We start from the raw sequence: 15,147 nt of genomic DNA, 5'->3' as shown, positions 1-15,147 counted from the left end.
CTAATTAACCCTATCCCCCACCCTTTCCCTCCCCCCTCTCTATCGACTTCCAACAGCTTTCCAACCCTTAACCCCTCTTATTACGTAATAAATCCCTTACTCTAAGCACATTCTAATTCCCCCCCCCCCCAGGTATTCTATCATGTATATCAAATATCCTATCAATATAATATACTTCTATCAATTATGCTAACAAATTTTCTATCAGTATAATATACATCTATCAGTTATACTATCAATATAGTATAAATCTTATACCCCTCAATATAGCAGACCAGTATGATATAGTATAATATATAACAAAAGTCTTAATTTAAACATATTCTATTTCTTTTAAACCTATATTCTATCAAATATACTGTCGTCATTATAATATGTATTAAAACCCCTACTGTGTGCCCTGCCACCAATGTGGCACAGCATACAACACCGTACTACACATTCATTATATAATATACAATCTGATCCACTAGCATTATAGTATATATAGTATAACCCATCAGTATATTTATTTAACTATTTCCTTATTCATATACTCTAAAAAAGATATTACTTATCCTAACCTCCCTATCTTATTCTTTACAAAATCAGTTCTAAATTTCACCCCTTTTCTACTATATTATAGTCCAAGCTTAGATTAAAATAGATATATATTGCTTTAATGGTAAAGTCACTTCTCTCTTCTGTTTAAAATGTCTTGTTTTAAAAATTCTCAAACTGCCACAGTTCTCCTTTCAGATCCCATTTTTTTCCCAAAAATTGTTTCAATTTTGCCCAGTCCGCCAAATACTGTCCCGGATCCAGGTCTTTGAGTTTTCTTGTCATTTTATCCATCTCTGCCATGTACGACGATTTATAAATCCAGTCCTCTACAGTAGGTACTTCTTGCATTTTCCATTTCTGCACATACAGTAATCTTGCTGCAGCTGTCATATAAAATAACAATGTTCTATTTTGCACTGGAACATTCTCCATTCCCAAGTTTAGTAGCAGCAGTTCTGGGTTCTTATTTATTTGGGTTTGTAACACCTCATTAATTACTTCTATTATATCTCCCCAGTACTTCTTCGCTACTTCACAAGTCCACCACATGTGGTATAATGATCCTTCGTGCTTTTTACATTTCCAGCACTTATTTGACATATTAGCATTCCCCAGCGCAATTTTCTTCGGTGTTAGGTACCATCTGTATATCATCTTGTATACATTTTCTCTAATATTCGTACACGTTGTAATCTTAATTGTATTCTTCCATAAGTGCTCCCATGCCTCCATTGCTATTTCTTTATGAAAATTTATTGCCCACTTCACCATCTGTACTTTCACTACTTCATCTTCAGTATACCATTTTAGAAGTATCTTGTAGATCTTTGAAATTTGTTTCTTATCTTCTTGTAGCATTACTTCTTCCAATTCTGAGTTTTCCATTCTTATTCCTCCTCTTGAACAGTCCGATTTGTAAAGATCTCTAATCTGTCTGTATTTAAACCAGTTATAACAAGAAGACAATTCTTCTTCTGATTTTATTTTTGGCATTAAATATTGTATTTGTATTATCTCCTTGTAGGTTAAGCATTGCTGTTCGTTCTCGACAGTTCTCGGGTCTATTACTTCATACAGGACCACCCAAGAGGGGATTTGATCCTCCAGATACATCTTATATATCTTCCAGATTGTGAAGAGGCTTCTTCTAATATAATGATGCAGAAACAGAGAGTCTGCTTTTATTTTATCGTACCATAGGTATGCATGCTATCCAAATATTTTCTTATAACCTTCCAATGCCAGAAGTTTGCGATTTTTCAACGTTATCCAATCCTTTATCCATGTCAAACAAATTGCTTCATAGTACAGTCTTAAGTTGGGCAGTTGCAAGCCACCTTTTTCTTTCGTATCCTGTAACACTTTCATTTTAACACGTGGTTTCTTGCCTGCCCACACAAAATTCGAAATTTTTCTTTGCCATTTTTCAAATTGTTTAGAGTCTCGGATAATCGGAATCGTTTGTAACAGAAACATCACACGAGGTAGAACATTCATTTTTATTGTCGCGATTCTGCCCAGCCATGATAAATTCAGCTTGTTCCATTTTATCAAATCTCTCTCTATTTGTATCCACAACTTCTCATAGTTGTTCTTAAATAAGTCTATATTTTTTGCAGTTAGTTCAATTCCCAAATATTTTACTTTGTTTGTTACCTCGCAGTCCATTAATTCCATCAGTTCTTGTTGTTTCTGTTTGGTCATATTTTTACATAGTATCTTCGACTTCTTTTTATTTACAAAAAAACCAGCCAGATCTCCAAATTCCTTTATCTTCTTTATTACCTTTGGCATATTGTCAATTGGATCCTCTACAATCAACATTATATCATCCGCAAATGCTCTGACCTTGTAGGTAAACTCTCTTATCTTTATACCTCGGATTGTGTCATCCTCTCGTATCTGAATCATCAATATCTCCAAAATCAATATGAACAGCAATGGAGACAATGGGCAGCCTTGCCTTGTGCCTTTGCTTATTTTCAGGGTTTTTTTTTTTTGTCAAATCATCATTCACTACAATCGCTGCACTTTGGTCTTTATAAATTCCTTTAACTGCTTGTATGAACTTTTCTCCCATTTGCAGCTTTTCCATGGTGGCAAACATAAAGTCCCAGTTCAGATTGTCAAATGCTTTTTCTGCGTCTACGAAAAAGAAACCAACCTCCTTATCACAATGCTTATCATAGTATTCAATAGCATTTATTACTGTTCTCAAATTGTCTTTAATCTGTCTATTAGGTAAAAATCCCACTTGTTCATCTGCAATGAATTCCGACATCCATCCTTTAATTCTTTCCGCCAACACCTTTGCAAATATTTTATAATCATTGTTCAACAATGAAATTGGTCTATAATTTTTAACATTAGTCAAATCTTGTCCTTCTTTTGGAATCAATGATATATTAGCCTCCTTCCAAGAATCAGGAATCCCTTGATCCTGCATAGCACCATTCATCACCTCTTTCAGGAGAGGTGCCAATTCTTGGCCCATTATTTTATAAAATTTTGCCGTTAATCCATCCGGGCCTGGCGCCTTCCCCAATTTCGTTAATTGAATAGCTTCTTTTATTTCTTCTTCTGTTACTTCCTTATTCAATTTCTCTTTCCATTCTTCAGAAAGTGTCGGAAGTTTCATCTTATCTAATATTCCGCTATTGAATCTTTGTTCACCTCTTTTTTTTGGGTATAATTTTGCATAAAATTTAAAAAAGGCTGTACTAATGGCGACTTGATCACTTAATAGCTTATCATCTTCTCGTATCGTACTGATAATTTTCTTCTCCTTCCTCTTTTTTAGTTGCCATGCCAAATATTTCCCAGGTTTATTTGCACCTTCAAATGACCTCTGATTCATCCTCTTTAAATTCCACTCCAATTCTTTGTTGTTCATTGCCGATAACTGTTCTTGCAATATTTTTATATCCTGATATATTTTCTTTTTGCCTGGTCTCTTTTTGAGCTGAATCTCTTTGGCTTTAATTTTTTCCATAATTTCTTGTCTTTTCTCCTCCTTTTTCCTCCTGTCTCTCACATTCAAGTCCATTAGTATCCCTCTGATCATGGCCTTATATGTGTCCCAAACCTTATTTGTCGATATTTCTTTATTCAAATTGTATTGCAAAAAGAACTTGGTCTCTCTTCGCAGCAACGCAATATTCTCTTCTATTTGTAACAGGTCTTCATTTATTCTCCATCCTCTTCTTTTACTATTCTTACCAAATTTCCACACGATTGGATTATGATCTGAGCCTACCTTTGGCATTATTTCCACCTCTTTAGTCCAGAGCGACAGTTCTTTGGAGGCCCAGATCATATCAATTCTTGATAGTGTAGAGTGTCTTGCAGAGTAATATGTATATTGTCTATTCTTGGGATACTGTCTCCTCCATACATCCTCTAAACTTTCCTGTTTCGTGATTGCAAAAAATGACTTTGGTAATAGTCCTCTTTTTTTGTGTAGTCTTAGATTTCTTGTCTTCCTCCAAGTTTGTAACTCCATTAAAATCACCTGCCAATATTATTTGGTCATAAGACAGTTCATCTAACTGTTTTTGTAAGTCCGTAAAAAAATTTTCTTTTGCACCATTAGGCGCATAAATTCCAATCACCAATGTCTTTTTTGAATTCCAAATTATTTCCACCGCCAAATATCGAGCTTCAACATCACTAAACACCACTTTAGGCTGTAGTTCCTCCTTTATATACAACACAACACCCCTCTTTTTCTGTTTGGAGGCAGCTACAAATTCTTTTCCAAGTTTTGCCATTTTCAAATATTTTACAACTTGCTTTCTAACATGTGTCTCTTGTAGGCATACAATTTTACATTTCTGTTTTACAAGCCAGTGGAAAATAACCTTACATTTACAAGGTGAGTTTAGTCCATTTACATTCCAAGATATGATTTTACACTCTACGATCAAGGTTTTGTGGGTTTTGGTAAGTCCTTTTCATTTTTACTAATAAAATCCTCCATTTCCTGGCCAGATCTGATGCTCTTTCTTACTCCACCAAACTCAGATGTCAGTCCCTCTGGTATTTCCCATCGGTATTTTATTTTCATTTCTTTTAACATCTGGACTAGCTCTCTGTATTTCTTTCTTTCCAACAACACCGATCTAGGCAGTTCCTTCATAATTCTTACCGCCTTTCCATCAACTTCTAGTGGATCCTGAAACTGTTTGGTCACAATTAGTTCTCTTGTATTTCTTGTCGTAAATTGCACAATCATATCCCTTGGTAACTTCCTCTGAGACGCAAATTTTGAATTAATTCTGTACACCACATCTAGGAGAGCTGCAATTTCCTCTTCCTCCTTCCCCAGGTACTCTACCAAAATTTCTGTAATCTGCTCTCAGGCGGTCTTTTCCTCTGTTTCTGGGATCGAACGAAATCTTGTTTTTCCATTTGTTTACTTTCCGCGATGGTCACTCTCGCTTTCAGTCCTCTCATCTCTGTCTTCTGCAAATCCATCGTGTTTTTTACTACCTTAACTCTCTGCTGCGTATCAGATACGTCTTTTACCAGTTCTGCCATTTCCGATTTAAGTGTCTCTTTAAAGTCTCTAAAATCTTTTGCCATCTCATGTATCATACCTTTGAGCTCTTTATTGCCTTCTGTAACTTCAGAAACTTTTTTATCCAGATTCTCCATCGCAGCTTGCCACTCCTTCTTCGACATCGTGGGGCTAGATTTACCACGCTCCCACGAGTCTGCCCTTTTCCTTAAATCCATGGCGCTGTTTTATTGCTTCCAATTGCTTTAAAAAGTCCCAATTTACTCAGTTTTTATTAAAAGTTGTTTTGCTCAATCCAAAATGTCAGGCGTTTTTTCTCTATGGTTTTAATGCCCTTACCTTCTTCCAAGATGTCCTACTTCCTGTTTCCTTGAAGCCAAAACTTTGCCCTTCTCCGAAATGGCGAACTTCCACTTCCTGTATTAACACAGATCGCCTCTTGCCAGTCTCTTTATGGTCCTAATGTACTTCCTGTTTCTTTAATGTTTGCAGCAGTTCTCGCAATATTCAAGCTTTCCCACAGTCCAGTATCTCTTCCCACCGCTGGTATGTAAACAATATCCAATTTTCCGCCTTAACTACTGTTTAAAATGTCACTTTTTAAATTTTCTCTTGCCGGAATCTTCCCCTTCACTTAATCAGTCTGTTGCAGTTTTTAAATCCAGTTTTAAACTTTATTGCTTGCTTAAATCTGTCCCGGTTTGAGAGATAGCAATCTTTACCTTCTTAAACGTCTTTTCTTGGGTTGTAATCGCTGCTTCTTTTAATCAAACGAATCCGTTTCCCTTGCTGCTTAACAAAGCTCGGGCATGCAGGTCTTATGCCAATACAATTGACTCCTGAGCCGCTGCAGAGATCTTAGCAAACCTATCTTCGGGTGGGACCTCAAGGGCGGGAGAGAGCTCGTTGCTTAGAGCCCCCCACCACCCGAGATCAACGCACCCTCAGATACAGTGCGTACTTGCCTGTTCTCCGCCTGAGAACAGGGGGCCGCGGGCAATCTGTGCCCCTCCAGCCTCCACAAACAGCGGCACGGACAGCTCAGCTCTTAGAGCTGCTTTAGACCTCCATGGATCCCGAACCGGAAGTCCCCTCCCCCCTCGTCTTTGTTCCCTTGTTATAACAAATTTGGAGCTCCACGCTTGAAAGGAAGACCTGCCTATCAAGCTAAACTGGGCTTAGATTGGGGTTTCCAGGGCAACAGCAGGAGTTCAGACAGAGTTCAGACAATCTCTGCCCAAGTTGCCAAGGGAATTGATTGCAGGTGCCAGACTGTCTGGCTTGATGAACAGCAATGAACGAGGCTTGCAACGACCACCTGTTCGTTTAGAATGGGGCCTCACAAACAGCTTGTCTTCAAACAGCAGATTGGGCTGTTTGTGGCTTCTTTTTGTTCATATTGCTGTTTGTGCCCATCTCTAGTGGGTCACCCATCCAAGTACTGGTGTAGCTTCCGAGATCTGATGGGATCGGGCTATACTGTGCTGCCTTCCCTCCCTCCTCCACATTAGCATTCTTCAAAGAATGCGTTCAGCTAATTGCCATTATGATACAACTTAGGCCATTTTAGCTGTCCTCCAAAGACAAAAGATGCCATGAATTATGGAGCAAACTCATTCAGCAGTTGAACTTGCCGTGTTCACTTGTGATGAACAGATGGATGCTCGTCACTGGAGTTGTTCAATTTGGCACAGAACAATATGAACATTGTTGAACATATTTACATCTTTTTTTTAATTATGCAGGCACAAAAAAATGCAATGAACCTGACAATGGCCCTATGTCCAAGCACAATCACAATCACACATATACATTCTACATCATGGGGATTGGCCATGTATACACATGTGCCATATACTTTTGCTATGCAGTGTTACGTGGCCTTCACCCTTGAAGTTTGTCCGTAATGTTGTACAAGTCATTAGTTTTAACATAAACTCCTTTCTAGTTGCTGAGAGGATAAAAAAAGAGAAAAGCTATTAAGTACTTTGTACAGGCAAAGGGATCTTGATTCGCAAACATAAATCATTAAAAGTAATGCAATATTTGCAGGCCTTGTTTAGTTCATTCTTCCTGTAAATACCTTGAAAGAAAATATCAAAACTTTACTGCTAAATTTGATGCCAACCGTCAATATGAGTGGATTTTTTGTGGTGGTACTCACTGGTACTGAGTACTGTCAACATTGGGAAGAGGGGGTCTCCCAAGTCCTTATGACTGGGATGTGGTGGAGATTGGTGCAACTTTATATATGAGTATCAGCACCTTTTCCTCTACCCCCAACGCACTGGTCTAAATCAATAACAATCTACCGAGCCAAACTTTAACTAAGCTGTGGCCTTACGAACAACCAGGTCATGGGAAATTAAACATTTACAGAATAAAGGGTAAAAAGAGTGGTTCAGAGAGCTACTCACATTTCATGTGGCATTCACAATGAAGTTTTTATACTCTTTTAACTCCAAATTAAACAATAGTGCAACTAGAAAGAAGACTTCTCTGTGCCGAGGCATTTTACGGATACCCATTTGGCTTTTACTTACTTTCCTTTTCTGGAGCGTTTCTGATGGGGGGAAGGTTTTAGTAATCCCCTTGGATGGCAGTCACTGGCTTAGTATGCGTCTGATTGTGGAACGCCTTCATCAGCGAGGACATCAAGCCGTCGTGATTGCTCCCGACGCAAGCCTGAGGATTCAGCCATCTATACATTACACACTGAAAACATTTGCTGTGCCCTACACAAAGGGATACATGAAAGAAGAAATCAAAAAATTTGGCCATGTGCCTTTTTCCTATCAGTCTTTCTTAGCAAAAACGACTGAGTTATTTGTAAGAGCGAGAAATATTTCCACATTATTCTTCAACACCTGCCAGCAACTTTTGTACAACAAAGAGATGATTGCTTACCTTGAAGAAAGCCAGTTTGATGTTGTATTTATGGTTCCCGTGTCACCATGTGGACAGATAATAGCTGAGCATTTATCCATCCCTTCTGTTTACTACACACGGGGGCTCCAGTGTGGTTTAGAGGGAACTCAGTGTCCAAATCCACCTTCTTATGTTCCAAAATTCTTCACAGGCAACACACATCACATGAAATTTCATCAGCGTGTGAAGAACTTTCTCGTCAGCTTTTTGGAACCCTTGACTTGTTCTATTATTTATTTGCCATACAACGTTCTTGGCACAGCATTTCTGCAACGAGAGGTGTCCATGCGTGAGTTGTATAGCCAGGCATCCATTTGGCTTCTGCGTTATGACTTTGTACTTGACTATCCCCAGCCTCTGATGCCCAACATGGTCTTAATTGGAGGTATAAACTGTGAAAAGAAAAGCCCCCTAACTCAGGTTAGAATTGCTCTAAAAGTTACATATATGTACAGTTCAGTTTACAAGATGGAAGACTAACATTGCAAACCTAAAGATACTTTCCTGGGAATAAACGTGAGTAAAATTCTAATTAGATCTGCTTTCTTAGTGGGAGTAAGACTGAAATATCTGGATAGGTTGAATAAATCAATAGTAAACAGCCTTTACCCACTGACATTACATAAGAGCTAAGCGGTATTATATAAGAGCTAAGAGGCAGACTTGAATTTACAGGGAACAGATTTAAAATTTCAACAGAGATAAATGCAAAGTTCTGCATTTAGGCAGGAAAAATATAATGTATAATTATAGGATGGGGGAAACTTGTCCTGGCAGTCGTATGTGTGAAAAGGATTTAGGGGTCTTAGTAGATCATACACTGAACATAAGTCAGCATTGTGATGTGGCAGCTAAAAAGGCAAATGCGATTTTGGGCTGTATCAACAGAAGCATAATGTCCAGATCACACAAAGTGATGATATCACTCTACTCTGTTCTGGTTAGACCTCACCTAGAGTACTGTATTCAGTTTTGGGCACCACAATTTCAGAAGGCTAATGACAAGCCGGAATGTGTCCAGAGGAAGGCAGTGAAGATGGAGAGGGGGCTGGGGACCAAGTCCTGTGAGGAAAGGTTGAAGGAGTTTGGTACGTTTAGCTTGGAAAGGAGATGATTGGGAGGTGATATAATAACCTTCTTCAAGTATTTGAAGGGCTGTCATATACAGGATGGTACAGAGTTGTTTTCTGCTGCCCCAGAAGATCGGACTAGAACCAATGGGTTGAAATTAAATCAAAGAGTTTTTGTCTCTACATTAAGAACAACTTCCTGGCAGAATGGTCAGTTAGAGGGGTGTGCCTGGGGAGCGGAAACTGCACATTTCCTGCATTGTGCGGGGGGTTGGACTAGATGACCTTAGAGGACCCTTCCAACCCTATGATTCTATGAAAATTAAAAGCTTTTTAAAAAATGTCTTTGTACACAATTGACTTGCATAACTGTGTCCAGAAGTAATAACAGGTAAAGGAAGCTGTGCCAAAAATCTACGAAGTGAGAAAAAACAGCTTCTGACTATATTCTCTAGATTGCAAGCCCCTTGTGGCAGGGAACTGTTTTATATGTTATGTTTATACAGGGACAAGATCACAATTCATATGAGTAATTAGGTAAGGGCAGGGAAGGTGGCATGTATAGCCCGAGATTCATGGCATCTGTTTTCATGATAACCCTAACCCTTTAATGCCTTATATTTTGACAGGGTTAGTAGTACATGTTTTTAGATGGCCTGAGACATCAAGGTGTTAACAAGGCCCAAAACAGAAGTGCTGTCTGAACAGTACTTTTCTAATGAGAGTTGAAGCATATCGGTTCTTTAAGGAAACCACAACAGTATTAACGACTTGGGAATATTTGAATTGCTTGTGGATTTGTATTAAAATTGAAATTAAATAACTGAGGTGAAGAAATTAAAACATTACTGAGCTACAGCACATAACTGAAGTGAAAAAGGTTGCATAACTGAAGTGATAAAAAGGTGGCAAATTTCAGTCCTTCCTCTGATCTAGAAAATAGATAATACCGTTATTATTAAAGGTCAAAGGATACCATTCAACTTGTATCATTGCTGCAATGAACTTAACCTATCAGATTTCGAAACAGGTATAGTATCATTGTGCTGTTGAGTTCTAATTTACGTTTAGATTACTGAGGTAATTTTTTTTAACTCCCAATAGTTTGCACTTCCGGAACAGTTTAACTAATAAATATTATCCCCTTTCTAGCTCAAGATGAGAAGTCAAATTAAAATGTGCCTAGATCAGTGTTTCCCAATCTTTTTTTTTTCCATGGAAGAACCCCTAAATTAATTTTTCAAATCCCAAGGAACCCCCTCCTATCTATGAAAACATTTACAGGCCAGAAAAATTTGACAGCAGGGAGCACAATTCAATTACTGCTAAATCATTGTTGAGAAAATTCATTTGTAAAGAGCTTGACATATATATATATTGAAATGTAGAGGAGTTAGCCATGTTAGTCTGTAGTAGCAAAATCAAAAAGAGTCCAGTAGCACCTTTAAGACTAACCAACTTTATTGTAGCATAAGCTTTTGAGAATCACAGTTCTCTTCTTCAGATGCATCTGACGAACAGAACTGTGATTCTCGAAAGCTTATGCTATAATAAAGTTGGTTAGTCTTAAAGGTGCTACTGGACTCTTTTTGATATTGAAATGTGTGTGTGTGCGAGAGCTTACAGCATAAGAAAAAGGTGAAGCATTTCTCTTACCTTTTTTGTATCATCTAATCTTTTTAAAAATAAAATATCAAATTAAAATAAAGTTTACTTAAACATAAAATAAAGTTCACGTCCAAAGTTAATTTAAGTTTTATTTTCAGTATATCTGGGCTTGTTTATTTTTGCACAAATATTGAATTCTTGGCTGATTTCTCGTGAAACCTCTGACGAAGACCCATGGAACCCTGGTTGGAAGACACTGGCCTAGATTGTGTGATATAAATGTCACAAAGGATTTTGACTGAAGATTTATTTATTTTTGTAGGAATTTGAAGCTATAGTGAATGCATCTGGTGAACATGGCATTGTGGTGTTTTCTTTGGGTTCAATGGTCTCTGAGATTCCAATGAAAAAAGCCATGGAAATTGCTGCAGCGTTGGGAACAATACCTCAGACGGTAAGAGGCAAAAATGGAAAATCATTTCGTGAAATATGTTTATTCAGGGGCACAAGGAAAAAGTGTCAATAATCAGCTGCGTTATTTATTGGATATATGGAACCAACAGCAAATCCAGAGGAATATACTAAAGTGCAAATGATTTAATGTTGAGGTTAACAGAACCTGCAACAGCATTTACAACGGCGATAAAGAGGATGGAAGAAGTGTCTGGATATTAAATTAATGAGAACAAGAAGCAAAAATTATAACAGCTTTTAGAATATGGGTTCAGAACAGTCAATGTCATAGTTCATATATCCTTATATGTAATAGTCGGGGCTGGCCCTCTTGTGGATAAAAACATTCACACACTAGGGCCAGCCAAGATGAGGTACATTTCTGCACACCCAGGTTTAATATTTAAATTTTTTTAAAAAGAACAGAAGACACCCCCCCCCCCCGCCCCACACCAACACACACATACCAAACCATTACTGGTTATGTTGTATAGGTGCAGACATTGCAAAAAATCTCCATGGAGTTTTTTGGCAACCAAGATCTCATAAGAAAGCCTTGCAAGACCTTAGGTGCTGATATGGGTTGCCAAGAGCAACCCTGGCAACAATGCTGAGGCTTGCATGTCACATCTAGTGTTAAAGGGAAACTGCAGAAGGGTTTAGAGCCCTCTCCCAAGCATCAGTTGCCAAGGGCTTGGGAGAGGGTGGCAAACTCTACAGTCAATTCCAGGGAGCACATTGAGAGGCAGAAGCCTTGGCATTATGAGCAGTTGCATGTATTCCACAACTATTTATAGCTGCCTGGAAAAAAAAAAGACGGGAGTAAAATGTTTTCTTCATACTCATTCCGTAATTAGGGTTTCCAGGTCTCCTTACCCTGCTGGCGGAAGAGGGGGATCCAGCACTCACCTTTGGTGTCTTCTCACATGCTCCTGGTGTGGCGCGATGACGTTACTTCTGAAGTGATGTCATTGTGCAGGCCTCAGGAGTGCTCCCGCACTTTGCTCTAGGCCAATTCTTTAAGAACTGGCCCATGTGGGGCCCAAATCGGCCCAGTGCAAAGCGTGGAAGTAGGGATGCCAGACCCCTGGTGGGGGTGGGGGATCCCCTGCCCTCACCCCCACCCCCACCCCCACTTACCTGGCCAGCAGGGGGCGCACACCCTCTGTGTGCGCTCCCGTGGATCGGGCCTGTTTTGGGGCACTGTGGCGCACAGGAGTGCTCCTGCGCCCCACAGCACCTCAAAACTAGGCCGTTTTGGCCCAGATTGGGCCCACTTTGAGCTGCTGTGGAGCACGGGAGCGCTCCTGCGCGCCACAGCACCCCAGAATGGGCCCGATCTGTGCCAAAATGGCTGCGGGACGCTGCAACATGCAGTGGCTCAAAATGGGCCCAGTCCGGGCCAAAATGGCCCCGTTTTGAGGCGCTGCAGAGCGCAAGAGCGCTTCTGCACTCTGCAGTGCCTCAAAACAGGCCCGATCCGTGGGCATGTTTTGGGCTGTTGTGGAGTGCAGGAGCATTCCTGCACTCCGCAGCAACCCCCAACGTGAGCCCCTGTGGAGCATGCGTGCGCTTGGGGGGGCGTGTACACAGCGTGATGACTGCATTTCCTGGAAGTGACATCATGCTTTGCGGGAGCGCGCTTCATGCACACATACACCCCTCAGGACACAGGTAAGAGCCAGGCCCCCGATCCCCCGCTGGGAGACTGAGGGGGCCTGGCAACCCTACGTGGAAGTGCTCCTAGGACCTATGCGATGACGTCACTCCTAGGAGTGACGCCGTGGCACCATGCTGAGAGCGCACCCAGGAAGCCTGTTTCCCCGCTTTTGACCCGCGCTGGCCAGGTGATTGGTGGCGGCGGGTGGAGGCACTTTAATGACTTATAATATTATCTGGAACAAAGCTTTAAATAGATTTGTTACTTTTCATTGTATTGCCCTCTTATTTGTTCCCACCAGGGGACCGGCAACCTTATCTGTAATAGTAATTCTGTTACAGCCTTTGGAATGCCCTCCAGGCCCCTCCCTGCTAAGGCTCACCTGGACCCTACTTTACTTACTTTTAGGCGCAAGGTTAAAACACATCTTTTTACCCAGGTTTTAACTTACCAGTTTTGTAATGGTCTTTTTTCTGCTTCTGCGTTATGGACAGTTTTTATGCGGCTTATGTTTAATGATTTGTTTTTAAAATGGCTTTTTTAAATATATATATATATATATATATATATATATTATTCTGTGGTTTTTAAATATATATATATATATTATTCTGTGGTTTTTAATCATAAATTACTGCCCCTGTTGCTCCCTGCTGCACTTCTTTGGCATCTGCGTTCAAAATGTTCTGATCAAGTTTTTATTTTGATTCACTTCTCCCCTATGAACACAAGGGGGCAGTGCAGCAGGAGTCAGTGTGCATAGCAGGCAGGAGAAAGCAGATGGTTCCGTTTCTAGTTTCAGATATTTTGCTAGACCTGCCTCCCAGCAGATCTGGAGAGAGCCTGCCAAATTCACAGGGGCCACCCTGGCACAGAAGCCCAGCGCAGGGGTTGACTGCCAGTTCTTTAATACCTTCTGGACCTAATGTCTAGACTACAGCAGCAGTCCAGCCCAGCCCAGCATTAGCTGGAAGTTGATTATTCAGTTACTGTCCATGTCTTTTCTCCCTTTCCTTAATTCTCTCTAATCACCATCTTCCCCATTTCTGCTCCATTCTCTTTGATTACTTCCATCGCCTTCTGTTCCTTCTAATCATGCCCCCTTCTGCATTTCTTAGCACCACTATTAATTAATCTAGCCTTATTTTTGTGGAATTAAAATGACACAGAAGTGGAAAAGTAAAGATCGGGGCTACTGATTTGAAAAGAGAACTGGTAACTGCAGAATAAGAGAGTAGGCTTTGGGGGAAAGTATTATCTTTTCATGTAAGTTTTGTACAGATAGCCGGGGGGAGGGGGGCAGTTCTGAGCCAGGTGGCTAAGATAAATGACCGAATGCCTTAGCACAGTGAAAATATGCACGATGCAGAAACAAAGATTCACATGGGATTCTGTTTTATCTTTAGTAAAGAAATCTGAGCCCTTTATTTAAGGAACTCCATTTAGGATGGGAAAGATAAAGATGGCAATCTAATCTAACCAGAGAGATAGTTTGATGTAGAGGTTAAGGAGGACTCTAATCTGGAGAGCCAGGTTTGATTCCCCACTCCTCTGCTTGAAGCCAGCTGGGTGACCTTGGGTCAGTCACAACTCTTCCAGAGCTCTCTGAGCCCCACCTATCTCACATGGTGTTTGTTGTGGGTATAACAACAACATACTTTGTAAACCGCTCTGAGTGGGCATTAAGTTGTCCTGAAGGGCGGTATATAAATCAAATGTTGTTGTTGTTGCTGTTAACTAGCTAAACTAAGATGGAGTGAGATGCAGGAAAGATGTCCTGCCTTCCTGGTTGAAAGTTAGAGAAGAGAGAGGTGAGGTGTTGCCTGAAGGAATATTCCCCTATGAGCACCAATCTACACTTCAAAGAGAGTGGAAGCGAAGGAAACATAGGCTCTTGACCTCTCTGTCTCTATGAGCAAGATACGGGGCCTCGGTACTAGCTAGATTTCCAGGGTGTGAGCTTTTGAGAGTCAAAGCTCCTTGCTTTGTCTGACACATGGAGTGGAAAGAGAGGAGTCTTGATAGAACATAGGTGCTAATTACAAGTTAATTACAACACGTATTATAGCCAGCTTCCTGACAATCCCATTTGCAAAACCCCTCCTACGTTCTGCCTAGACTTTAAAGACTCCTACCTTTTTCACTCCATGTGTCTGATGAAGGGAGCTTCAACTCTCAAAAGCGCACACCCTCAAAATCTAATTGGTCTCTAAGGTGCTACTGGGCCCATATCTGGACCAACACGGCAACCCACCTGAATCCATCTCTGTCACTTTCTTATTGTCCCCCTCTGAAATCTGAGACCAAGAGACCGTGTAGTCCTTCATTTCCAACTAAACTAGAGCACTGGACAGGTGTGCACATAG

General features: G+C 40.3%; 1 protein-coding gene across 11 annotated transcripts in view; it reads left to right on the top strand.

Moving 5' to 3' along the window:
• Window positions 1-15,147, top strand: part of LOC129326452 (UDP-glucuronosyltransferase 1A3-like) — a 175,969-nt gene that overhangs the window by 150,779 nt on the left and 10,043 nt on the right. For 10 of the 11 annotated variants that reach the window (XM_054974657.1, XM_054974682.1, XM_054974673.1 and 7 more), the window contains exon 2: window positions 10,991-11,122. In XM_054974657.1, the coding sequence (XP_054830632.1) occupies window positions 10,991-11,122 (132 nt within the window). Of the gene's footprint in view, window positions 1-7,480; window positions 8,411-10,990; window positions 11,123-15,147 lie in introns of those variants that run through there. The other variant, XM_054974627.1, reaches the window with a different exon arrangement.

The sequence above is a fragment of the Eublepharis macularius genome, chromosome 1 (assembly GCF_028583425.1).
Source record: "Eublepharis macularius isolate TG4126 chromosome 1, MPM_Emac_v1.0, whole genome shotgun sequence".
NCBI classification, from domain to species: domain Eukaryota; kingdom Metazoa; phylum Chordata; class Lepidosauria; order Squamata; family Eublepharidae; genus Eublepharis; species Eublepharis macularius.
The sequence above is the reverse complement of the archived record's forward strand: the minus strand, read 5'-3'. Positions and strand labels throughout refer to the sequence as shown.